Consider the following 25,734-nt stretch of genomic DNA (forward strand, 5'->3'; position numbering starts at 1 on the left):
AACTGTTGTGTTGATCAGATGTGAGCTGATCACCGAATCTGTTTGGTTCGGCAGCCAACAGTGTGAACGCCCGCAGAACAGGCTTGTGCTGGGTTTCTGCAAAACTGCACATGGGCAAAAACACTGCTGATCCAAACAGAATGGCAGCTATCAACGCCACTAAAGATGACTAGTACAAATGCTGAAAGGTGAGACTTAAAAAAAACACCACTGCTATTATTTACAGCTGCTTTATATGTCATGAATTATTTAACTGACTATATAAACGACTGCCTGCTGAATGGAGGAATGGCACTGCAAGGAGAAGAAGAAGAAGAAGAAGAAGAAGAAGAAGAAGAAGAAGAAGAAGAAGAAGAAGAAGCAGCAGCAGCAGCAGCAGCAGCAGCAGCAGCAGCAGCGGCGATTGGATTTATACCCCGCCCTTCACTTGGAATCTTGGAGCAGCTTACAAACTCCTTTCCCTTCCCCTCCCCACAACAGACACCCTGTGAGGTAGGTGGGGCTGAGAGAGCTCTTTCGAGGACTGCTCTTTTAAGAACAGCTCTGACAGAGCTATGGCTTGCCCAAGGTCATCCAGCAGCTGCAAGTGGAGGAATCAAACCCAGTTCTCCCAGATTAGAGTCCGCGCACTTAACCACTACACCAAACTGGAGCAGAACTCCAATGCACAGGTACAAAAAGGTCATTACACTGTACCGTACTGTGAGGAAGGAATAGCTGAAACAACCTGCCAAACAGACACAAACAGGTTGATGAACACATGAAAAGGTTCATCAAAAAACTGGCTTCCTGTTTGTGCTTGGTGAACAGCACATGAGCCGACCCGGTGGGTGTTCCGGCATCTGTAACTTCTACAACTAGCTTTCTGCTCTGCTGTTTTGTTCCTCCCATGTTTTTATGCCACACAGGTGCTGCATCTCTGGAAAGAGCATAATTGTTGCAAGTTCAGTTGTCAGTCATCTATTATTTTATTCGATTAACCAAACCCCCCCCCCCATTCTGTCAGCTGATGGTTGAAAAATGAGTAAAAGCCAGCCTGAAATGAGTAAAAGCCAGTCTTCATTCTCAGACCTATCAGGCAGCACCCGGTCCCTAAAGAGATATGACTATAACCTGCCAGATTCTAACAGACTTTATCCCTGACTTAATGGCTGATTCACCCATAACAGAGCACCCAGGTTCACTCTGGGGTCCCCACCCAGTGTAATATTTAGACATGGGTTATGGATCTCACCAATGGGTCAAATAGCACGAGGGGGGAGGCTGAAACCCCCTTTTCTACATGAGCCACAGTCTTGATCTAAATCAGGCACCCCGTGCATGGGAACTGGGGAACTGGCTCCATTTCCCTAAGAAGTCACTGCTGTCCAAATTGAATGCTGTTAACACTATCATTATGTTTGTGTTCTGGATGGTACACTCACTGGTTGTTGCTTACAAAGCTTGAAACTAAGTTGACCACATCAGGATAGAAGGATCCTAGTATTACATCCGTGCAGATGTGGAGACCAAAGACATTCAGCCCCTAGCCAAGAAACTCACAGACATTATGCAGAAGGAGCCAGCTGGCCACATCTGTGAAAACCAGGCCAGGAAATTTTGTATGGCTTGTGGGTAAGAACACAGACAGCTGAAAGGAAAGAGGATGAAAGGTTTGCTGACATTCCACTCAACCTTAACCATCCTTTATTCACCCAAAATAATGGTTAACTGCAGGGGACTTGGCGCATGACCCCCATTCATCTATCCTTCTATGCTAGCCTGAGAGAGGGGGAGAGAGGGTGAGAGAGGTGTACAATAAAGCACACCACAGTGCGCGCTGCCATTTAATGCCCTTCTGGAAGGCTGGAAATGTGCTTCAGGTGACAGAACAAGGCATGAAAGAAGAGGGAATACACATCACTTGTGCCCCTGGCCAAGGGTACCCCTCTGCAGTGCAGGCGGCGCCAAGTTTACATTCTAGTCTGGGGCTGAACATTAAAAAGTGCACTAGAAATATCTCACAAATGGTGGATAACCTGCACAGCTTGGTGACTGTGATCAAGAGTTCATTTCGACCCAAAATCTCAAATTCCAAGCAGTCAGCAGACAGAAATTTATTCTCTAATATTTTATTCTGAAATTGTTCCCCTCAAAGAAAATAGTAATAAGAGATATCTGGGAAGATCTTAAAATCATGATAATTTATAATGGATTTTGTCTTTTTTTTTTTAAACAACAACAACCCTTGTGTACTATTTTTGATGAACTACGGCCAAGTTTGTCCACTCCCCTCAAGTGGCCCTCTCTCTCCACGATTCGACAGAAATAGGGCTGCCGGGTCACTGCTGGCAACCGCAGGGGATGGGGGAGACGTACCAGGAGCGGGAGGGAGGCCCAGGCTACATTGATGGTGACACAGCGACATCACGTCTGACGTACACTGGAAGTGATGTCATCACATTGTGCTGTCATGGCAACACTCTGGTATTTGGGCAAAAACTCTATGGTAAAAGTGGCTTCTTCCATAGAGTTTTTACCCAAATACCAGAGCAATGCTGAGACATGATGATGTCACTTCTGGTGCACAATGCTTGATGATTTGTGGATTTGATGAATACGGAATTTGGACAATAGAAAAAAGAGAGAGGGTTTTTTTTTGTAAACATAGAATAAGAAAACATTTAGTAATTATACTTATATTTGTCCCAGAGAAAATCAGAAACCTCTTTTTATTTTATACAGTTCTTCTCACTTCTTTGTTCTTTTATTTCTCTGTTATTTGTTATTCTTTCTTTAATAAAAAATTTAATCTGGAAGTGACATCGCCACATTATGGTGACGTAACCTGGGCCTCCCTCCCTGTCCTGGTAAATCCCTCTGCTGGCCAGCTGATCAGCAACAGGGGTGGGGAAGGGCCAGGTGGCAGCACATCCCCCGCCTCCACTGGGGGGGGCTGGTAATCCTAGACAGAGAAGTCTTCTACACTATCTACTGTTCCTACAATAGAATGTACAACTTAGCTATATGTGCAGGTGAGTCCCTCAGTCCTTCTCCCACAAAAATGGGAGGGTCATCATACTTCCAGGAGCAAATTTGGAGGAGAAAGGGATGTCAGGGGCCAGAATGAAAATGGCTGAAGATTGGTGCATGCAGAACCCTTTGGATCTGAGCCATGGTGTGCCATAACTTCCTACATGCAGGGTTGCCATCCCCCTGATGGGGGCAGGGTTTCCTCTGCTTTTGGGGGCCCCCAACCCACCAGTGGCCAGCTGCCCAGCAGGGGGAGCCCCACCCCAAAGAGCCACCTCACTCTATGGTGACCATAGAATTTTTTGCCAAATGCTAGAGCATACCCCGTGCGACATGCCTGGTGCGATGATGTCACGTCCAGAAGATCCAGCAACCCAGGGTGGAGCCCCCTGCTGGTAGTCAGGTAAGACCTGGCAACCCTACCTACGCGATACCCCTTACTAGGGTTGCCAGGTGCCACCCAGGCCACTGGCGGGGGATAGGGGGGGGTAGTGTTGCCAGGCCTAGGTTGGGAATTTTCTGGAGATTTGGGGGTGGAGCCTGGGGAGGACAGGGTCCTCAGTGGGGTATGATGCCACAGAGCCCACCCTCCAAAGCAGCCGTTTTCTCCAGGGGGACTGATCTCTGCAGTTTGGAGATGAGCTGTGATTCTGGGGGATCCCCAGGCCCCACCTGGAGGGTGGCATCCCTACCCTTCCCCCTTTTTGTAAAGCAGGCCTGTAAACAATTTAAACGAGCCTCCCACTGATATATATATTTTTAACCATGATTAAATTTCCTCTAAAAAATAAACACATTATGAACCAGATTCCGCCCTCCACCCCACATATTCCCCTCTTTGGGGTAATTTAACCTTGTGGAGAAATAAATACGGCCGATGGATTCTGTGCAGACTTATCAGCCAGCACTTAAGACAGACAAAGAGGATTATCACCACAGCTGTCAGGAAAGGCAGCTCCTTTCACACCATTCCCAGGTACCAAAGGTCATGTTCCTATCACAGCCTTTGGGGACCCGGCACCGTTTCCCCCAAGAATTAAGTCCTTTGCTGAAATAAACATCGTCTAATGATTGATTTAAACACTGAAAACAACTTCATGAAGGGAAGAAAGAGGGGGGTGAGTGGGAGAGGGAGAATGTATGCTAGAGAGAGAACATCAGGAAATGGGTACGAGTCCATCTACAGTGGGTTTTCCGTAGAACGGGCTCATTTTTTGAATGGCTCTGCATTTTACACAACAATCCATTCTCTGGGAGAATACTGAACTGTTCTCATCACAAATATGCATTATGGGAGCAATCAGCGCATGGACACGTTTGAGCTTGCTGCTGCTCAGTCAGGTGTTTAAGGATGTCAGTCTTTCATTTGTACCTTCCACGCTTGCTGCAGGAAATCCTGGTGGCGGCATCTGTAGTAGGGTTGCCAAACTCCAGGTGGCACCTTGAAGTCTCCTGCTATTACATTTGATCTCCAAACGACCAAGATTAGTTCCCCTGGAGAAAATGGCTGCTTTGGAGGGTGGACCCTATGGCATTATATACCCTGCTGAGGTCCCTCCCCTCCTCAAATCCCACCCTCCCCAAGCTCCACCCCCAAATCTCCAGGCTCCATTCCACCCCCAAATCATAGCTGACAACCCTAACCAATGCTCTCTCTTAGCTGTGGAGTCTTGTGAACAAAAATTCTACTTTATGAGCTACCGGCATTAAAGTTGTGAGCAAGCGGTTTGGCTACTGCATAAATTAGTTTGCTCTGGAGCCCTCCTTCCTGAGCTGAGACAAAAATGTGTGAGCTAGAGGCTAAAAAACTGTGAGCTAGCTCACACTAACTCAGCTTAGAGGGAACACTGACCCTAACCAGTTCAACTACAGAAAGCACATGGCTACCCTTATTTTCTCCTTCCTGCGATGTTTGCAACTCTCAAGCCACAGACAGACAACTCTGAACAATGCATCAATGGTTCACCTCTCCACCCTCACTATTACAACATGTGCCCAAAAGATGAGGCCTCATTCCTACATAATTTAATATAATTACATTCTGCATGCCTCCATAAGGTTACTACTTTTTTCAAGCGACAAACTATATTATACAAAAATACAAAATGTTTATTAGGGTGTACACATAACTAAAACATACAGCAGTTAAAAGAAATAGTCTAAGTTTCAGACTTAAAAAGCTTGTACAACCAAGTTAGTTATTATACAAATACAGTTGATGGGTAAAATCTTTTGACCTAAGGACCAGACGCATTTCGGCCCCTTCGGGCCTTCCTCAGTGGTCAATATTCTTTATATTACAATGACACACATCCAAAAATGACCAGATGTTGTTTTCTTATATGCTTTTGCATTTGCAATTGCAACAAGTTTGTATTGTAGGCCATAAATTGTAGGTTCTAAATAGTAGCCATATCAATTTTTCAGATTATTCTGGTGTCAAAGATTCCATTAGTCAGGATGTGTGTCACTTCCATCAAGGTAGTAGTCTATTTCTTTTAACCCCTGTATGTTTTAGTTATGTGTATACCCTAAAAAACATTTTGTATGCTTGTATAATATAGTTTGTAGCTTGACCCTCTCGGTTCGTAGCTGATTTCGGGTTGAGTTTCTTTCCCCCCCCCTTCCCCCCCAGGGCTGGATTTATATTAGATGATGATGATGATGATGATGATGATGATGATGATGATGATGATGATGATGATGTATCCTTCATCTTTCCAAAGCCACGGGTTGCTCAAGGATGAGTAAGCAACAGTCTTACATAGACGACCACGTAGCTCCTCCACCAACAAAACCAATTACAATAAAGACGGCATAAAATACAAAGAAATAAAATTATTCCCCCATGCAGGGAGAAATAAAATTTCAAACCTCAAATGCCAATCTAACAATTTTTTTTTGGTCACATTATGAGAAAAACATGGCATTCCCAGCTGTGCATTTATCATATAATTAAATCTGCCAAGGAAGTGTTGACACAGCAAATGGGGGCAAATGATCAGCGCCTCGTGATAGGAGCCTCCTACTGCCAAGACCATAACGGAAGCTCTCCTAAGACTTTCAGTTCAAAAATATATATTTGGACCCGCCAGATTTAGTAACTATGGCTCAATGTCAAAGCTGCCTTTTCTGTGTAAGCCACCCAAGTCAGTGTCTGTAACTCGACTTCAGGGGTGTCTGAATGATACAGATTATCCAGACGCTTTTCAAACTGGCTTTCGGCTCAGCTATGGGGACAGAAGCTCTGCAGGATGACCTTCACCACAAAGGGGGAGTCTGTTCCTTTTGGTTCTTCTGGACCTTTAAGTGCCTTTCAGTGTCACTGACTGTGATATATGGCTGCAGCTCAGCGGCAGAGCATCAGCTTTGCATGCAGAAGGTCCCAGGTTCGATCCCTGGCATTTCCAGATAGAAGTATCAAGTAGGAGGTGATGTGAAAGACCTCTGCTTGAAATCCTGGAGAGTCACTGGCAGAATAGACAGACCAAAGGTTTGGTTCAAAGGTAGCTTCATGGGACATCCTTCAGGACCCAGGGTCTGCAAACCGATGGCTCTAGAGAGCCGAATGTGGCTCAGTATGGAACCAAACACGGATCTTCGAAAAAGAAAATGAAATCTTCATGGATCATTAATCAACATGTCAATGATCAGTAATGTTAAGTTGCGCATTTTCAGTTAGGAAGAGAAAAAGAGAGAGGAAGAGATTGAATTTATACCCCACCCTTCACTACCCAAAGGAGTCTCAGAGCAGCTTACAAGCTCCTTTCCCTTCCTTTCCCTTCACTACCCAAAGGAGTCTCAGAGCATCTTACAAACTCCTTTCCCTCCCCCTCCCCACTAACCCTGTGAGGTAGGTGGGGCTGAGACAACTCTCCGGAGAACTGCCCTTGAGAGAACAGCTCTGAAACAACTTGTGACTGACCCAAGGACACACCAGCAGCTGCATGTGGAGGAGTGGGGAATCAAACTCGACTCTCCCAGATTAGAGTCCGCGCTCCTAACCACTACACCAAACTGTGCAAATAGCCTTTCTTATAGTGGTTCTTTGTTGTTTTCTTGTTCTGAATGTTGACACAGTTGGGGCAAGGTCCCAATGTGCAGCAGGACCGGGTGATCTTGTCACACACCCCCCCCCAGGCCTTTTCCAATGCCAAAACATGGTTGTTTCAGGACTTGCAAAGGGACATGAGGGCAAACAAGATCACCTGGTCCACTGAGCTGCCCTCAAGACATTTTTAAATGGATGGATTCATCACAAAGACTGAATTCCCTTTTGCAGAACTACAATTCCCAGGGTTCTCTGCGAAAAACAGCTGACTGTGAAACCAGTTTTAAGCCCTATAGTGTGCATATGCCCTGAGAAGCACATGAGATCTGAGTAGTCGGTCTTGATAATTGTAATACTGTATTACTGCTATTATACAGTTCTGCATACATTATACAGTTGTTGTGACAATGCAAAATGGTAATATAAAATGTTTTCAGATTAGCCTCTGGGTTAGGCTTGCCAAGTCCCCCCGGGGGGCGGGGAAACCCTCGCCCCAGAGGCCCGTTCCCTGCCACCGGTGGATCGGGCCCCGGGGGAAACTCCACCCCGACGTGCACGTCACCCGGAAGTGATGCGGGTGACAATGGGCATGCTGGGGGCGGGGCTACGATCATCCGAGGGAAAACTCTATGGTCTGGATTTTTCTGCCATGCACAGAAAGCACATGCAGTATGATGATGTCACCAGTAGTGATGTCATCATGCTAGGGCTGTCACACAGTGATGCTCTAGCATTATGGGGGGGGGAAACCTTTATGGTAACCATAGAGTTCCCCCCGGAGTACTAGAGTGTCACTGTGTGACGGCCCCAGCATGTTCATGTCAGTACTGGTGCTGTCACTGCATCAGCGGTGTCCTCCCAGAATGCTGCTGTTTGGGGGTGGGGCTTCCCCTGCCAGCCAGCTAGTCGGTGGTGGATTGGGGCCCATGAGATCAGGGGATCCCCTGGCCCCACAAGGGAGATGGCAACCCTAGCAGGGTCATCCCTCGCCAGTATTCGGGAGACCACCAAGGCATACCGGAGTCACTACGCAGAGGCAGCCTATGGCAAACCCCTTGCCTTGAAACCCCTACTTCAAGGGTCCCCAGCCTTTGCAGCCTGCGGGCACCTTGGAATTCTGACAGTGTGTGGCGGGCGCCACCACAAAATGGCTGCCGCAGTTTGCCTTCAGTCATCCCATGAAGATCCCTGTGTTGTGGTGGCAGCTGCTGCCAGAGTGCCAACAGCCCCACCTGGCCCTGCCCACGTTCTGAAAATACTTAACGGGCACCACATTGGGGGCCACTGCCTGACAGCATCAGCAGAAGTCAGCTGATGGCAAAGAAGGCACCGGAGACACAATGCTTCTGCTTCCAGACTTAGATTTAACTTCCAGACACCAGAGGAGGGGTTGGGAGACCATGATGCACGACAGCACACTGCAAGCTTTTTAAGAAGGCATCGACAAAATAATAAAAAAAAACACAAGATAGGAAATAATTATTCCCCCCACCCGGGAAAGGCTCAGGAACTGTCCATGATAAATAGGGACAACTCAGGTGCCTGTTGGGTGGCTTTACTGGCTGAATGCAAACAGCCGAAATGTCTTGACTCAAGAGTCTGTTCCACCTTGGGGCTAGAAGATGGTCAGGCTCCCAGAGATAAAGTTGGAAGGAATTGAAAAGCCAACATGATAAGGCAGCAGGACCCCAGGTCCAGCCATCCTCCAGCCTTCTTGCCAGTTCCATCTGCGGTGTGCCCCCAAGAGGCACAGTGGAGGAAGTCGCTTGCCAAGCAAACAGGTTCGGATCGCTCACCAAAGCAAACCAATCCATGAGCTGGAAGTGGGGGGGGTGGGACATCTCCACAATCACGAGATTATTTCCTCGGTGCAAGACATGCCTCCCTGACAACCAGTATGGTGATTGATCAGGCTCTGCCCGGCCACAAGCAATGTCATCCTTTGAACCACCCCACAGAAAATCACATGGGTTGGACACAGTTGAACCCCACGGGAAATGTCCACACGTGCAAAGAGTCCTTGTGCAAGCAGAACTTCTCCTCTCTGTCTCCTCATGTTAAATGAAAGCAACTGTATCCTTGCTACCTTTTCTGCATGCACAAGACATCACCAACAAGATGTTTCCTCTGATAACGATTTCAAAACCAAAGGAAATGAAATGAACCATCTGTTACAGATTCCCTTCCTCCATATCTTTCCTTAAAAATTATATTTAAGTAGAAGAGAAGAGATTGGATTTATACCCCGCCCTTCACTTGGAGTCTCAGAGTGGCTTACAAACTCCTCCCCCTCCCCACAACAGACACCCTGTGAGGTAGGTGGGGCTGAGAGAGCTCTTTCAAGAACTGCTCTTTCAAGAACAGCTCTGACAGAACTACGGCTTGCCCAAGGTCATCCAGCAGCTGCAATTGGAGGAGTGGGGGATCAAACCTGGTTCTCCCAGATTAGAGTCCATGCACTTAACCACTACACCAAGCTTTTTTTTGCAGTTTTGCAGCTGTTGCACTACTGCTTGCACTAGTGGAATTATGCCAGGTACATTTTCCTTTCCACTCACGGATACAATCCATGGTAGTTAGAGTGCTGGAACAGAACTGGAGAGGCCCTACTAAACCATGAAGTTGACTTCGTGATTCTGGGAGGGTCACTCTAGCCTGCCTCACAGGGTTGTTGTGAGGACAGCACGGAGGAAGGCAGAACGATGTATGCCACAGAAATGGGATGATAAAGAGACACCCCGCATTGCTGTGACCTAGGGTTGCCAGCTCCAGGCTGGGAAATACTTGGAGATTTGGGGGGTGGAGTCTGAGGAGGGCGGGGTTTGGGGAGGGGAGATCAGTTGTAATAGCAGGAGATCTCCAGCCACCACCTGGAAGTTGGCAGCCCTACTGTGGCCTGGGAAGCCTGCATTAAATAGCAAGGCCAAGATGACCTTTTAAAAAGGGAGAGATCCCGGGATCCTCAGGGGGCTATGGCCTGGCCTGTAATGAGCAATTAGAAAATATTAAAGGGTATCTGCTATTAAGGGGGGAAATTGGCTTGCCCAAAGCAAGAAATGCTGAAATTCAAAGGAAGCCCTTTGGGAAGGCTACACCCAGTGGATGGTGGAGCTCAAAATGCCCAGCGGTTTTCCTGTTTCCCCATCAGACTCAGATGTTCATTGTTTTCAGTAAATACCTGGACTCAGATGCTCCTGACCTGCCTCTGTTTTCATACCAATGTCTCCCGCGAGGGTTGGGTTTTGTACATTTTGAGTGTTCAGCAACTGCTCGTACTTCATGAAACACAAAATATGCTGCTTGTCGAAATGCAAGCGGAATTAATCTGAGCTGATTTGGTTTGGTATCTCGTTACCCTTGGATGCTGTCATGTGTGCCTGAAAGTTCTTTTATATTATTAACCTGCTTCTGCTTGTGATTAATCAGTGGCTGGATCCTTTTTCCTTTTGTTGCTCCTTCCCAGTTCATGCAATAATAAAATCCAAAAATGTTAACAACAACAACAACAACAATTAGGTTAAGGAACACTCAGATACCAATATATGAATATATAATGAAAAGGCAAACAAAGCACACTGTATGGAAATTCTGGGCTTCAGTTTTAAGATGTATCTCCTTTACATGTGTAAAGACTGAGAACTGAATATGAACATCAAAGTGAATATAGATCCAGGTGGGGCAGCCATGTTGATCTGAAGCAGCAGGACGAAGTTTGAGTCCAGGGGCACCTTGAAGATCAACAGAGTTTTGTTCATGGGATACTGGTTGTCAGGGAGGCATGTGTGCACAAAAGCTTATACCTCGAATGAGACTTTTCTGGTCTTAAAGGTGCCCCTGGACTCAAACTGCATCAAAGTGAATTGTCATTTTCACCACTAGTGGGCAGTAGTGGCCAATCCATTGGCAACTTGACCTTGAAAGTACCCTTTGCTCAGCTCGGAAGGCCCAGCCACCAGCCTGCAATGGGTCTAAAATCTGAAAGATGCTAGGCAAGATTTAGCTCGTCGGTCTTCAACAGGGGAGGTATGACTTACCACTGGCTCACGCCTGGACCCCAAGTGGCGTGTGTTATTTCTGTTTGGTTAGTTCCGTTATAGTCTGTCTTTCTCACTGAGATTCAAGGTGGATTGCACAGTTAAAAAACAATAACATGATGATAATATAAAATCATTTAAAAATGCAACCTGGACAGTACACTAGCTATGGATGCCAACCTCCAGGAGGGACTTGGGGATCTCCCAGAATTACAGCTCATCTCCAGACTAGGGAGATCAGTTCCCTTGGAGCAAATGGATGCTTTGGACGGTGGACTCCATGGCACTGTGTCTCACTGAGGTCCCTGTCCTCAGGCCCCAACGTGGAGCTGGCAACCCGAACCCCCCCCCCCACCCCCCTGCCGGTGGCCGGGGGGGAGCTGGCAACCCTATACAGTACAAACGATGCAGTGAAACCCAATTGCAAGGTTGAGAACAGCACGGTATAGAATAATACACAACAAAGAATCTCGCATTTCTTGTTGTTTATACTTTTAGGAGGAGAAATTGAGAATGTATTTATTTACTTCGTGTAAACCTTACCTTCCCCCAAAGCAGCTTACCTCATTCTCCTCTCATCCATTTTATTCTCACCACAACCCGGTGAGGCTGGTTAGGCTGAGAATGTGTGACTGGCCCAAGGTCACCCAGCTAGCTTGCATGGCCCAGTGGGGATCTGAACCTGAGTCTTCCAGATCCCGGCCCAACGTTTTAACCACTACATCACATTGGAGTTGGAAAGGAGGGAAGCATGGGGGATACTAATGACGATGGATGATGAGGATGATGTTGACATGATGGTTATTTATAAAACACATAAAGGACCACACACTTCATAATCATGAAGTTATGAACAAACCCTGCTTACAGGTTTGCAATTGTCTCAGGGGCCAATTCACACATTACGCAGTACACATCACAGACACGTATCAGTCACAAGGTCTTTGTATGAAATGTACATCCAGAGTTCCATGCTCGGAACTCAAGTCCCAAGGCACACGGGGCCCAATTTGGATCAGGACCCTAGTAGGTGTTTCAGCGTTGCTAACTCTGGTTTGGGAAATTCCAGGAGATTTGGGGTGGAGCCTGGGGAGGGTCCTCAGCCGGGCATAATGCCACAGAGTCCCTCCAACCCTCCAAAGCAGCCATTTCCTCCAGGGGAACTGATCTCTGTAGTCTCGGGATCAGTGGTAATACTGAAAGATCTCCAGGCCCCACTCAAGGTTTCAGCCTCCCCCGCACCTGTTTTCTCAATAAGAACGGACTGTGTGTGTGTGTGTGTGTTTCCTATTTGCCTTGTTAGATAAAGTTACGTATAGCCATCAGTACATGTAGGTTTCCCCAGTGGAAAATAGCTGCTCTCTGGGACATGTGAATCAGACCTGAGATGTGAGGGAGAGGGGAGAGGAAGGTAGACATGGGTGACAAAAGGTGATAAGAGGACCCCAAGTCGCAACCTTTTCAGATGAATAGTTTAGCCTGAGGGTAATTTATTTATTTGTTTAATTTATACTCCACCTTTCTCCCGAATAGGGACCCAATACGGCTTATATCATTGTACTTTCCTCCATTTTATCCTCACAACAACCCTGTGAGATAGGATAGGCTGAGAGAGTGTGACTGGCCCCAGGTCACCCAGCGAGCTTCCGTGGCATGAGTGGGGATTCGAACCTCAGTCTTCCAGATACTAGTTCGACAACGACTATACCACACTATTCATTGTCAAAGACCATCCCTGAGGACCACCTCTTTCTAGCTTGAGGACCCTCCCTTTCTTAAAAGAAGCATCTGGAGTATCAATAGGACAGAGTAGGCCCAGCCTCCAGTCAGAGCTTGGCAGGTCAGGCTTACTCTTAGGCCTGCGCAACAGGGAAACTCTACTTACCACAGACTTCCTTTCTTATTGAAAATACTGCACCTTGTCCTGCCTTCTGACACGCAGGAGGCCCCAGAATGACGAAAACGTAAAACAGTGCCAGCAAAACAAAGCCACCGAGGTAGCAGGAGACGAGGCCCAAGGTACCAGTCAGAGTCATCAGCAGTGAAATTCCTAAGCCCAAGAGTCACCAAGCCCAAGCAACCACAGTTTAAAGCCCTTGAAAAAAGGGCTGTTTTCAGCAGCCATTAACAAGGAGGGGGCCAGGCAGGCCTCTCTTGACCAGATAGTTCAAAGCCAGCTTTCACAAAACCCACTCTCTGGTCATAGGCTTGCCAAGTCCCCCCGGAGGGGGCGGGGAAACTCCCACCCCAGAGGCCTGTTCCCCGCCGCTGGCGGATCGGGCCCCGGGGGGAACTCCACCCTGACGTGCACGTCACCTGAGGGAAAACTCTATGGTTTTTCCTCAGATGGTCGAGGCCCCGCCCCCAGCGTGCCCGCATCACTTCCGGGTGACATGGATGCAGCGGGCGCGCTCTCCAGCCGCAAGCCGGGAGTCCCCCGTTGCGGCTCAATTCTCACTTGGCAACCCTATCTGGTCACCATCCACCCCACTTGTCTCTCCGTCCTGTGCCTAGCCTCATCATCCAGTGGGGCTGCCAACCTCCAGGTGTTGGCTGGAGATTTGGGATTGCAGCTGATCTCCAGCCAGCAGAGATCAGTTCACCCGGAGAAAATGGCCGCCTTGGAAGGTGGACTCTGGGGCATTGTACTCCACTGAAGTCCCTCCCCTCCCCAAACCCCGCCCTCCTCAGGTTCCATCCCTCAAATCTCCAGGTATTCCCCAACCCAGAGCTGGCAGCCCGATCTATCTTCCGTGGATGTGGCAGGAACTAGGCCCAAGGAGAAGCTTCATTCCAGGGCTGAATCCCAAGCAGATCCTGAATGTCACTTTGGGCAATCTGTTCAGATTTGGGGAGGGGGGTAGATGAGGTCATACAACTGAAGCGCAGAACTTCCCATTTTAGAGGACTGCTGTCTGCCCCATTCTGCCGATACACCTTTCAGCTTCACTGTCACTGCGACGAACTGATCTGTCTCCATGATGAGATTCCCCCTGACAGTACCTTGCCCACAGGAGTCATCACATACCCATTACAGCATGTTTTAGGAAGGAACTGCACAGATACCTGTCAGGAACACGTTAGATCTACACTTTAGGCATATATATAAAATGTATGAACTCCTTCGTTTTGAGCACAGTCCTTCTCTTAACTCTTTCCAATCCACCAGCTTTCTTCCTACCCAATACAGACTGCAATTTAGGCAAGGTGGCGGCAGCAGCAGAAGAGGAGGAGGAGGAGGAGGAGGAGGAGATTGGATTTATACCCCGCCCTTCACTACCTGGAGGAGTCTCAGAGCAGCTTACAATCCCTTTTCGTTCCCCTCCCCACAACAGACACCCTGTGAGGTAGGTGGGGCTGAGAGAGCTCTTTTGAGAACTCCTCTTTTGAGAACTGCCCTTGAGAGCTCTGAGAGAACTTGTGACTGACCCAAGGTCATACCAGCAGCTGCATGTGAAGGAGTGGGGAATCAAACCTGGTTCTCCCAGATCAGAGTCCATGCTCTTAACCACTGCACCAAGAGGTAGTGGTTTGACGGTGAGGTGCCTTCCTGCATTTTCCAGCAGTATTCAGCAGCATCCTTTATGGAGAGCCTGATCTCATCAGATCTCGGAAGCTAAGCGGGGGCAGCCCTGGTGAGTATTTGAATGGGAGACCACCAAGGACGTCCAGGGTTGCTTTGCAGAGGCAGGCAATGGCAAACCACCTGGGCCTTAGACTTCCCCCCACTCAAGTCATAGCCAAGTTAGGGTGACCCCTTAGAGTTTTTGAGGCAGAGGCGGTTTGCCATTGACTGGCTCCATGTCATGACTCTGGGCTTCCTTGGTGGTCTCCCATCCAAATACTAACCAGATCCAGCCCTGTTTAGCTTCCGAGATCTGATGAGATTGGGCTAGGCTGGGCTATCCAGGCCAGGGCATGCCTTAGACTAGAAGGAAGTCAATGGCAAGTCACTTTCCTGCTTTCCCTCAAACAACAAATTCAGCTACCATGGACTGCTGGATCAAGCCCATATGCCTGCTTCTGGCCTGAAATCTCAGATCCACTCTAACTTCTTGGGCCAGCAGAATAAACAGTGGGGGGCAGAAATGATGTGAGCAAAAGGATAACATCACGTCCAGGTAAAAACCAAGACATGACACCAAACGTCAGTTGATGCTCTAGAAACTCTATGGTAACACCATATAGCAGGAGTGTCAAACATACAAGCCAGGGGCTGGGACCGGCATCTCCAGGGCTCTTACCCAGCCCACGAACAACTGGTGTCAGGGAGGGAAGGCAGGAGGCTGCTGGGGGGGGGAGTGGGCAAGCAGGCACACATGGTCAAGTATGTGTGTGGTTGAAGCTGTCAAGAAACAGAAAGGAACTAGCTAGGGAATGCCAAACCAGCATTCCGCAAGAGTAAAATGAACTGAATGAGCAGAATAAATAATATAGATTGCACAGTGGCGTGATTGGCATGTCTAAGTCGATGACTCCCACATGTGGGGAAAGCCGCCCCAAAGTAACCTGGGAACCGGCTCCCCAAAAGTGAGAGTCCTTCTCGCCCGCCATTTCCCTGCCTATGTCTGAACATCTCGCATCGCTGCGATTCACTTTGCTTCCACACAGTATTGCAACAGAAGACGACTTCATTGTCAACATTTAAACCTCCCCCCTCCCCAAAAAGTAAAGGAAAAGGAGAAAAAATACCTCTATTTCAAGCTCACAGATTACTTTGGGTCCCAGAGGAAAGAGAAGCAATTTAGTGGCGGCTGGCCTTCCCCAGGAAAAGGTTAGGAGATTAAGAGACCAACCGCTGTTTGGATAAGTGGTTGGTAATTGCACACCCCAGCAATTACGTCTTGCCGTGTTTCTCCCTCTTACCTTTTTCTTCCCTCGCGTGCCATCAGGGTTTAGTCGAAATGTCCCTGAATTCACAGTCCTCTTTGGACCGATTTTCTTAATATCGTACGTCAGCTCGTCCGCAAGGGCCTTGCAAGCTGCAGTGAAGAAAACACAAAAATAGAAATGGACACATCATCACCGCCACCGAAATCACACCAGAAAACACGGGACGCGCATTTTGCAGAGGGCCAGTTAGGTCCCAGCCAAATGGCAGGTTCTTATGTTCTCAGTTTTGGGTCATAGCAACTGGGGGAGTGGGGCCCTCTCATGCCCCATGGAGGAAGGGACAGCTGCCTAGACTACAGGGACTGTAGCACGGGGAGAGAAGAGTTTTGTCCAGATATGAGACCACACAGATTCTTTCTTCAAGAGGAGAGCTTTATTAGGCACCTGTTCTTAGCTTAACACCAAGGTGTTATAAAAAAGCCAGACCCCAAGCTTTGCAGTCACAAAAGTTATATACAAGTTTTAATCATACGTCACAAGCATCAAGCAGTGGAAAGTTTTTAACCATATACCAACACCTTCCTTATCAAAGGAGACATCTTGGATGTGCATTCTCTTTTGCTTGCGGTTACAACTGCTTATGCTTTGCATCTGTGAAGCTTAGCCACAGACACAAGTAGGACAGAGATAACAACAGTTAGCTAAACAGATCACGCTTTGCAGAGGAAAAGGCCTTTAGGGGAAATTCAAAACCACAAGCCTTTAGGTGAAAAACAACAGGAAAAGGTGGGGGTCAGAGTATCCAGAGTCAGTATGTTTAAGGCCTGAAAACTTCTGAAAACCTTGTTTGAGACATGAGACAGGGCTACTTGGATTATTAAAGTAGTATTTTTAATATTTTGCTTCAGGACCACTCTGATCCCAGTACTAGAGTTGGAAGGGCCTTTCTAAGGGCCTATCTAGTCCAACCCTCCGTGCAAGAGATCCAAAGGGAGAGTATCCTTCACAGATGGCAGTCCAGCCTCTGCTCGAAGGCCGTTAGAAAAGGAGAACTTGTTAGAAGAAACAAACTGTGCAATGTCGCTTAATGCTAGTACAGACTTTGGTGTCTCCAGGGAGGGCAATAGAGAGCTGGCATAGGGGTAGATGCCCATTCCTTTGTCCACTCCTGCAGTTGTCCCTGTTACCCAGAATGCTCCTCGCAAGGCTTCCTTCCTTCCCATCACTTCCCTTCTCCCTCTGTACATCAAGTGGGCTGGACATACTTTCTACAATCTCCCTCCATCCTAGCTGAGATAGACAGCTAGAAACCTCTACTCTGCCTTTCCTATCCAGTACGGAGTTCTCTCACAATAAAGAACTTATATTTCTTTTCTACGTAATAAACCTACATGTGAACTTGGGTTGCCAACTTCCAGGTGGGAGCTGGAGAGCCCCTGGAATTACAACTGATCTCCAGACCACAGAGATCAGTTCCCCTGGAGAAAATGGCTGCTTTGGAGGGTGGACTTTATGTAGGGTTACCAGGTCTGGGCTGGAAAGTTCCTGGAGTCTTTGGGGGTGGATCCGGGAGAAGGAGGGGCCTGGGGAGGGGCCTCAGCAGGGTACAGTGCCACGGAGTCCACCCTTCAAAGCAGCCATTTTCTCCAGGGGAGCAGATCTCTGTCAGCTAGAGATAAGTTGTAAAAGTGGGAGGTCTCCAGGCCCCACCTGGAGACTGGCAAACTTAACTTCATGGCATTATACCCCCACTGAGGTCCCCAAACCCTGCCCTCCTGAGGTACCACTCCCCCAACCTCCAGGAATTTCCCAACCGTGACCCAGCGACCTTACTCCCATCCCAAAACCCCACTCTCTGATGCCTCCTTCCTCCTTTTCTCTGTTTGAGATTCTCAGACTCCTCAGTCTATGCAGGTGGTGGTGGCTGAATGAAAGGGGAGAATTCTGGACTCCCCTGCTTCACACTGCTGCCGGGTCATGTTTTTGACTGCTCCCAGGTAAACGGAAATGCCCTGGCTGTAGTAAACCAGCCTCATAGGCCCAGTTTCATCTAGCATTTGCTCCGTTGTTTTACCAAACCCACACTGGGACAGAAAAAGATGCAGCTCAAAACCATATTCAGATACCCCAGGCCAACGCCGTACTGACTGCAGAGCAATGCTCCCTCTAAGTTTGCTGTAGTGGTTAAGTGCGCGGACTCTAATCTGGGAGAACCGGGTTTGATTCCCCACTCCTCCACTTGCACCTGGCTGGATGACCTTGGGCAAGCCATAGTGCTGACACAGCTGTTCTTGAAAAAAGAGCAGCTTCTGTCAGAGCTCTCTCAGCCCACCCACCGGTTTGTTGTGGGGAGGGGAAGGGAAAGGACTTTGTAAGCCGCTCTGAGACTCCCTTGGGTGGTGAAGGGCGGGGTATAAATCCAATCTCTTCTTCTTCTTCTAAGTTGTGGAGTCTTGTGAGCAGAAATTCTACTTTGGGAGCGACTGGCATTAAAGTTGTGAGCGAGCGATTTGGCTGCTGCATAAATTAGTTTGCGCTGGAGCCATCCTTCCTGAGTTAAGACAAAAATGTGTGAGTCAGAGGCTAAAAAACTGTGAGCTAGCTTACACTAACTCAGGTTAGAGGGAACACTGCTGCAAAGTCACCCCTGAACGGCCATAAAGCGGCCATATATCTATGCAGACAGTACCATAAAACAGAGATCAAAGGAAGGGAAACCGGCATGCAGTGTGGAGGCTAGTATAAAATCCAACAAACAAAGAAAGTGAAAGTGGCATGCAATGTAGAGGGAGATTTCTGTTCCATTGTGGGTTTGGTAAAGCAGCGGAACGAATGCTAGATGCAGAATGGGCCACAGATTCAAAGAATGAAAGTTCAGCAGAGCCTTTTTTATTTCTATTTATTTATTTATTATCAGATTTATACCCCACCCTCCCCGCAAAGCGGGCCTTTTCCTTAGCGTGATAGCCTACTATCCATAGGAAAGTATTCAGAAATGGGATGGCCTGCCCACAGTGTGAAATGAATCAGGTGTAAGCTAGACACTTATGTTTTCCGCAACACTTTATCTGTAAACCGAAAGCACCCTAGGGAAGCCGTGAGTCTGAAAGGAGCAAATGTCGGGGGGGGGGGGCTTCATCCGTCCCGTCACTTGGAAGAAGAACCATGGCTCAGTGGCATACTTTGCTTTCAAAGTTCTGCAAGTCAGTCCCTGACACCTCCAGTCAAAGAGGATCTCCAGTAGGAGATGATGTGCCAGAGATTTATTTATTTTTTTGTAACTGAGATCTAGGAGAGCTCCTGCCATGTTCACTCCCCCCCTTTCGAAATCCTTTTCTAATGCCACAGAGAAAAATACAGTGACCTGCATATCCCCCCTCCCCCATGGGGAGTAGAACAGCTGGGAGAGGCAGGATTCTGAGCAGACAGAAGAAGAAGAAGAAGAAGAAGAAGAAGAAGAAGAAGAAGAAGAAGAAGAAGAAGAAGAAGAAATTTGGTTTTATATCCTTCTCTTCACTATCTGAAGCAGTCTCAGAGCAGCTCACAATCACCTTCCCTTCCTCTCCCCACAACAGACACCTTGTGAGGTAGGAGGGGCTGAGAGAGCTCAGAGAGAACTGTGACTGACCCAAGGTCACCCAGCTGGCTTTATGTGGAGCAGTGGGGAATCAAACCCGATTCTCCAGATTCGAATCCACCACTCTTAACCAATGCTCCCTCTAAGCTGTGGAGTCGTGTGAGCAAAAATTCTACTTTGTGAGCTGCTGGCATTAAAGTTGTGAGTAAGGCATTTGGCTTCTGCATAAATCAGTTTGCTCTAGAGCCACCCTTCCTGAGCTAAGACAAAAATGTGTGAGCCGGAGGCTAAAAAGCTGTGAGCTAGCTCGCACTAACTCAGCTTAGAGGGAACACTGCTCTTAACCACTACAGGAAGGAAAGAGGTTAAGCAAGCTCTCCAGTCTTCTGTTTGGCATCCCTATCTCATGGTCATTTCTCATATTCTTCGACCCTGTGATCCAAGAGCATTTTCACAACCCAGCTTTGGAAGAGACAACGGGGTGACTGTAAATTGGCTGTGACTTGACGGCGCTTTGCACACAGACGTTGGGCATGGTCCCCTTTTAAATTATGGCTGCAATCACACACATGAAATAATCCACTTTCAATGCACTTTCCAACTGGATTTTACTGTGTGAACTGGCAACATCCAGTTGGAAAGTGGATCAAAAGTGGATTATTTGGTGTGTGTGATCGCAGCCTATCGCAGCCCACTGAAACAGACTCAGCAGATTTTATTTGTGGTTGACTTTGAAATGCCACTGAATTAATCTGAGTTCTAAATCGCAACGAGGGAACACTCATCCCTTGATGAACTGGGTTTACTGGTACAGTTTTGCACGGCATTTGGCACCTAAACGCAATTTCCTGAGTGTTGCATGAATCCAGCCAGCTATTGCTTCAGTATTGCACGGACATTAGGAAGGCGCCGTTGCCTTTGGACACCCTTTCCTGTTCCACCTTGAAGAGTACCCTTCTGCGGAACAGCTGAACCCGTTTGGGAGGAAAAGCTGAACCCGTTTGGGAGGAATACAAGACCAGAAGCATCAGTGACCACTGCTGCTCAGCGTGTAGTTAGGTCCGGCTACCTGATCAAACAGAGCTAAGTGCCAACAGCAAAGGGACTACGTCTCTGTAACAGGACACAGGATCAGTACGTTTAGCACAGGACTGGCCTTTTCTGTCAGTCGGGCTTGAACGTTTGTTCCCGTCCAGCTTTAAAATTAATTAAGGCGGGAGCAGGCGGTCTAGAAGGGCTGATAAAGCTGTGAAATTTGCCATTGAAATCCTCTTTCAACCCCTGCCAAGGAGTTGCATGGAAACCGGGAATGATTCAGAAAGGTTGAGAGGAGGCCAAAGAGCCAGTAATTGAATAATCCGGCCCAGAGAGGAAGCTGAAGTGGAGGCAAGAATAGCTCTTGCATCCTGACCAGTTCGCACTGACTGAGGCCTGGAAAGAAATATACTCAAATCACAGGGTTATTCCTCAAAATAGAGCCAGCAGTTCACCCAGTTGTCATCCAGAATGGAAGATAATTACCCAGATGTCTGACTCACTGCTAAGACCAAATGTGCAGCCCTGTAACCTGCCCTCACACATTTCTCCACGAGCCTGCCGTCCCCTTGATAAACAAAGCCCTTGTCTTGGGCTTGCCAGAGCAAATATTTGCAGCAAAGAATCTAACCTAAACTAAAATCAGTCAGACATGGTACCTCATACTAGCTAGACATACCTATGTAAGCCATCCATTTGCCATTGTGGGGCCAAAAACCACTTGGGGGGCAATTTCTAGTGGGAAAATGGGACAAGGGTTAAATAGCCTGTTCCCCTGCTCCCCACACCAAACCATATTTTAGTCCTACTAGAGAATCCTGGCTTGTAGGCAAGAGAATAGTTTGCTGTGTGACGGAGCAAAGTGTAGTTTACTAAGAATTGAGAACTCTTCAGTTTTCAGACTGTGAAGAAGAGAGGACTGTGTCAACCAGAGGCCCACCACACCCAATCCCCCAGACAACAAATCACCCGTCATCGTGACAGAATGTATATTTTAATTTGTTAGCTGCCTTGATGGCCATTATGAGGGCAGAAAGGTAGGATGTAAATTTTATAAGATAAATAAATAGAATGCCGGTTACGACTTTCCCCCAAAGAGCACACATTTCTTGGTAACAGGTTCATAAAATTCCTAGTGTCGATGTGGGTATATCTGTTCTCACCTGTGTCCCCTCTAAGCTGAGTTAGTGTGAGCCAGCTCACAGTTTTTTAGCCTCCAGCTCACACATTTTTGTCTTCGCTCAGGAAGGATGGCTCCAGAGCAAACTAATTGATGCAGCAGCCAAATCGCTCACTCATAACTTTAATGCCAGTAATTCACAAAGTAGAATTTTTGCTCATAAGACTCCACAGCTCAGAGGGAGCATTAGTTATCGCCTTCCTAATTCTATCTACGTAGGTATTTCTAAAGGTATTTTCAATTGATATTATAACATAACAGGGTGATGGCTGGAGATTCCCCAGTATTACAATTGATCTCCAGGTGACAGAGGTCCGTTCACCAGGAGAAAATGGCTACTTTGGGTGGTGGACTCTATGGCATTGAAGTCCTTCTCTGCTCCAGACCCCAATTTCTCAGGCTCAACTCCCCCAAATTTCCAGATATTTCCCAACCCAGAGCAGGCAACCCTACAACACACAAACAGTAAGAGAAAGCAAATGTACAGAATTGTATTGACATTAAACTCATCATTCCAATATCCTATAAACAGAGTCTGTTTCTCTATAGCCCCCACTTGGCAGCCCTAACAGGGTCTGTAAAACAGAGATGGTCCACCAGGCCTTTGGTTGAGGCAATGGATGTCTACATTACATCGGTCTCCCCTGCTCTGCTCTGCCCTGCTGCATTCTCCACATTGTTCCACCTGGTGCACCGATGACTCGCCCACCGCCCAGAAATTGTTTCATCATAGGTGCATCTACATGCTGAAACTTTTGGGAGCGGTCCCCAACTGTGCCAGACTGCCATCTGGTGTACTGGATTGTTGTGATACTTTTAATATTGGGACAATGTTTTAATTGATTGTTTTATCTTTTTGTTGTAACTCGCCCTGAGCCCTGTGGTGCAGGGGAGGGTGGGATAAAACTTCAATAAATAAATGAAGTGTTATTATTTTAGTTCTATCCCACCACATCTTGAAAATTCTCTGGGCCCCGGGACATTATTGCTATGGGGAAAATTACCCATCCAAACAGGTAATTCCAGAACACTGCAACGCGAACAGATTTCTTTGAGGTTTGTTATCTGTTTGTCTAATTTGCTATGGACCTGCATATTAAGTATTGAGACAAGGCAGCTCTTTTCATAACAACATGCTTCTTTATTAAACTTCCAAACCAAAAGCACAGGCTCAACAGGAGCCAATTTATACTTGTAAAAACCACACCCACCTTAAACAACAACCAGTACCAAGTAGGCAGCCAGAATGCATGAACTATATACAATGTAGCTAATGACAGCGCAGCTATTGGGTTATAATCAACAAGTATGATTGGCCCATTACCAGTAACACAACCAATAGTCTTGAAGGCTTTGGGGGCCTTGCTCAGACTCAAGCTTCACCAGTTCATAACACTGCACATCTCTCTGCAGCTTTAATCTAAATACAGGTTATTACATATGTGTTAGAAAGCTGAGTCTTCTCTTTTATATCTTTTTCATTAGCTCTTCCAGCAATGAGTATGAATTGTTGACTATGTGTACCACCAGCATGCAACTAGGAATGAAAGTCAATTCCACAGGATTCCCGCCACCCACCCACCCCTCATATTTGAATGTCTTCAAACTGTAGCAATCCCTAAAGGACAGAGTATAAAAATTGCCTAAACCAGGGGCCTACAATAGGCACCATGGCTCCTGCTGACATCTTTCCTGGCACCCACCAAATGTTTCTAGAAAGTGGGTGGGGTCAACCCAACAAGGCTTCTGACTGGCCATTGAGGATTTGACTGGCTGTGCAGATTTTTTAAAAATGTTGCTTTGGCAGCAACTGCCACCACAGCCAGTTTGATGTAGTGGTTAGGAGTGCGGACTCTAATCCGGGAGAACTGGGTTTGATTCCCCACTCCACCACATGCAGCTGCTGATGTGACCTTGGGTCAGTCCAAAGTTCTTTCAGAGCTGTTCTCTCAGGAGCAGTTCTTGAAAGAGCTCTCTCAGCCCCACCTATCTCACAGGGTTTCTGTTGTGGGAAAGGAAAGGAGATTGTAAGCCTCTCTGAGACTCCTCCGAGTAGTGAAGGGTGGGGTATAAATCCAATCTCCTCCTCCCTTTCCTCTTCTTCTCCTCTCTACTGTGTGACTGAAAGTCAGCGGTGGTAGCCATTTTATGGCTGGGTTCACCGCCTGCAGCAGCCATTTTATGGCTGCACCCACAGTGATGTGTCAGAATTCCAAAGGTACCCAAAGACGCAAAAAGACTGGAGACCCCTGGCCTAAACCACTCCCCTAATTTCAAATTTCAGTTTCAACAAATTAACATTCTAAATTTCAGCTTAAAAAAACCCCTATGAACCCATGAGTATTAGAGGGTTTAAACTGAGAAAATATATTGGCTAATTCACCAATAGGAGATTGTTATAATACTATTTTAAATTAAATTTATATCCCACTCTCCCCAAGCCTGGCTCAAAGCGGATGACAACTACTTATAAATATACAACTTCTAAAATACAACATCCAATTAATCAGTCCATAAATACTATGGCTCTAGGCAGGTGTAACCAATGTATTGCAGCTTGACATTTCTTGTGCTTCAGCAACCTCCACCCCTTTACAGACTAAAAGCTTCTTGCTTTCCAGAAAATCAGTTTTTCATGATGCCCAGACACAAGTGACAAATTGCAGTTTGTTCTCTTGCCTCCAAGTCAACATTCCAAACCATACTTTAATCCTACTAGAGAATCCTGGCTTGTAGGCAAACTCCACAGCTCAGAGGGAGCATTAGTTATCGCCTTCCTAATTCTATCTACGTAGGTATTTCTAAAGGTATTTTCAATTGATATTATAACATAACAGGGTGATGGCTGGAGATTCCCCAGTATTACAATTGATCTCCAGGTGACAGAGGTCCGTTCACCAGGAGAAAATGGCTACTTTGGGTGGTGGACTCTATGGCATTGAAGTCCTTCTCTGCTTCAGACTCCAACTTCTCAGGCTCCACCCCCCCAAATTTCCAGATATTTCCCAACCCAGAGCAGGCAACCCTACAACACACAAACAGTAAGAGAAAGCAAATGTACAGAATTGTATTGACATTAAACTCATCATTCCAATATCCTATAAACAGAGTCTGTTTCTCTATAGTCTAAGTTAATTCCTTTGTTTTCCTATAATGTGCCAGTGCTATCTTGAATGCCAAAGACCATATGTTTTCATACCACTTTCCTATAAGACAAGGAAATACTTATATGCTTACCGTCATACCACTTTCCTATAAGACAAGGAAATGCTTATATGCTTATATTTTCAGATCTGGTGGCATTTTTCTGATGACCCCAAAACCTGTTTCCCAAAACTGACAATACGAGATTTTCAGGATACACAGAGAAGATCTGCTTTAAGTCTTTCGCAGTGCCAACAACCTGCTTTCTATACATTATAAATACATTTCAACTGTAAAGGAGTTAGGAATCAAGGAAATGACAATTTATAAAACTATTATTTCACTGTTACATTTGTAAAACATCTGGGTACATTTTGCCAAATCCACTTCCACCCCCCCAGTAATAGCACATTTAATATCCATGTCCCATTTGTTTCCATAATCCTACAATCACCGTATGTTTCTTGATAAAAGTTGATATTTCCCTCCCAAATGACATATCTGATGTGACTAGTGGCCAGCCAACCCTCTGCTGTTAGAGAAAAGAAAAGGGCTCATTAAGGAGCAGAAAAGAGGGACGAAAACAGACCTTAGCACCACCATTTGAGGGCACTGCTAAACTCTGCCCCCTTTAGGGATACAAGCCTCCAGGTGGGGCCTGGGGATCCCCCAGAATTACAGCCCATCTCCAGATTACAGAGATCAGTTTCTCTGGAGAAAATGGATGCTTTGGAGGGTGGACTCTGTGGCATTCTACCCCACTGAGGTCCCCAAGCCTCCCCAGGCTCCGTCCCCAAATCTCCACGAGCTTCCCAACCGGGAGATGGCAGTCTTACATCCCTCATCCTCTGCTGCTGGCAAGGGGGGA

General features: G+C 47.0%; 1 protein-coding gene across 1 annotated transcript in view; it reads right to left on the reverse strand.

The window, feature by feature from the left end:
• CNPY1 (canopy FGF signaling regulator 1) overlaps positions 1-25,734 on the reverse strand; it is a 51,474-nt gene that overhangs the window by 17,797 nt on the left and 7,943 nt on the right. The window contains exon 2 of the mRNA XM_015413438.1: positions 15,964-16,079. Coding sequence (XP_015268924.1) covers positions 15,964-16,079 — 116 coding nt within the window. The remainder of the gene's footprint in view (positions 1-15,963; positions 16,080-25,734) is intronic.

This window comes from Gekko japonicus, unplaced genomic scaffold, assembly GCF_001447785.1.
Source record: "Gekko japonicus isolate JY-2015 unplaced genomic scaffold, Gekko_japonicus_V1.1 scaffold105, whole genome shotgun sequence".
NCBI lineage: Eukaryota > Metazoa > Chordata > Lepidosauria > Squamata > Gekkonidae > Gekko > Gekko japonicus.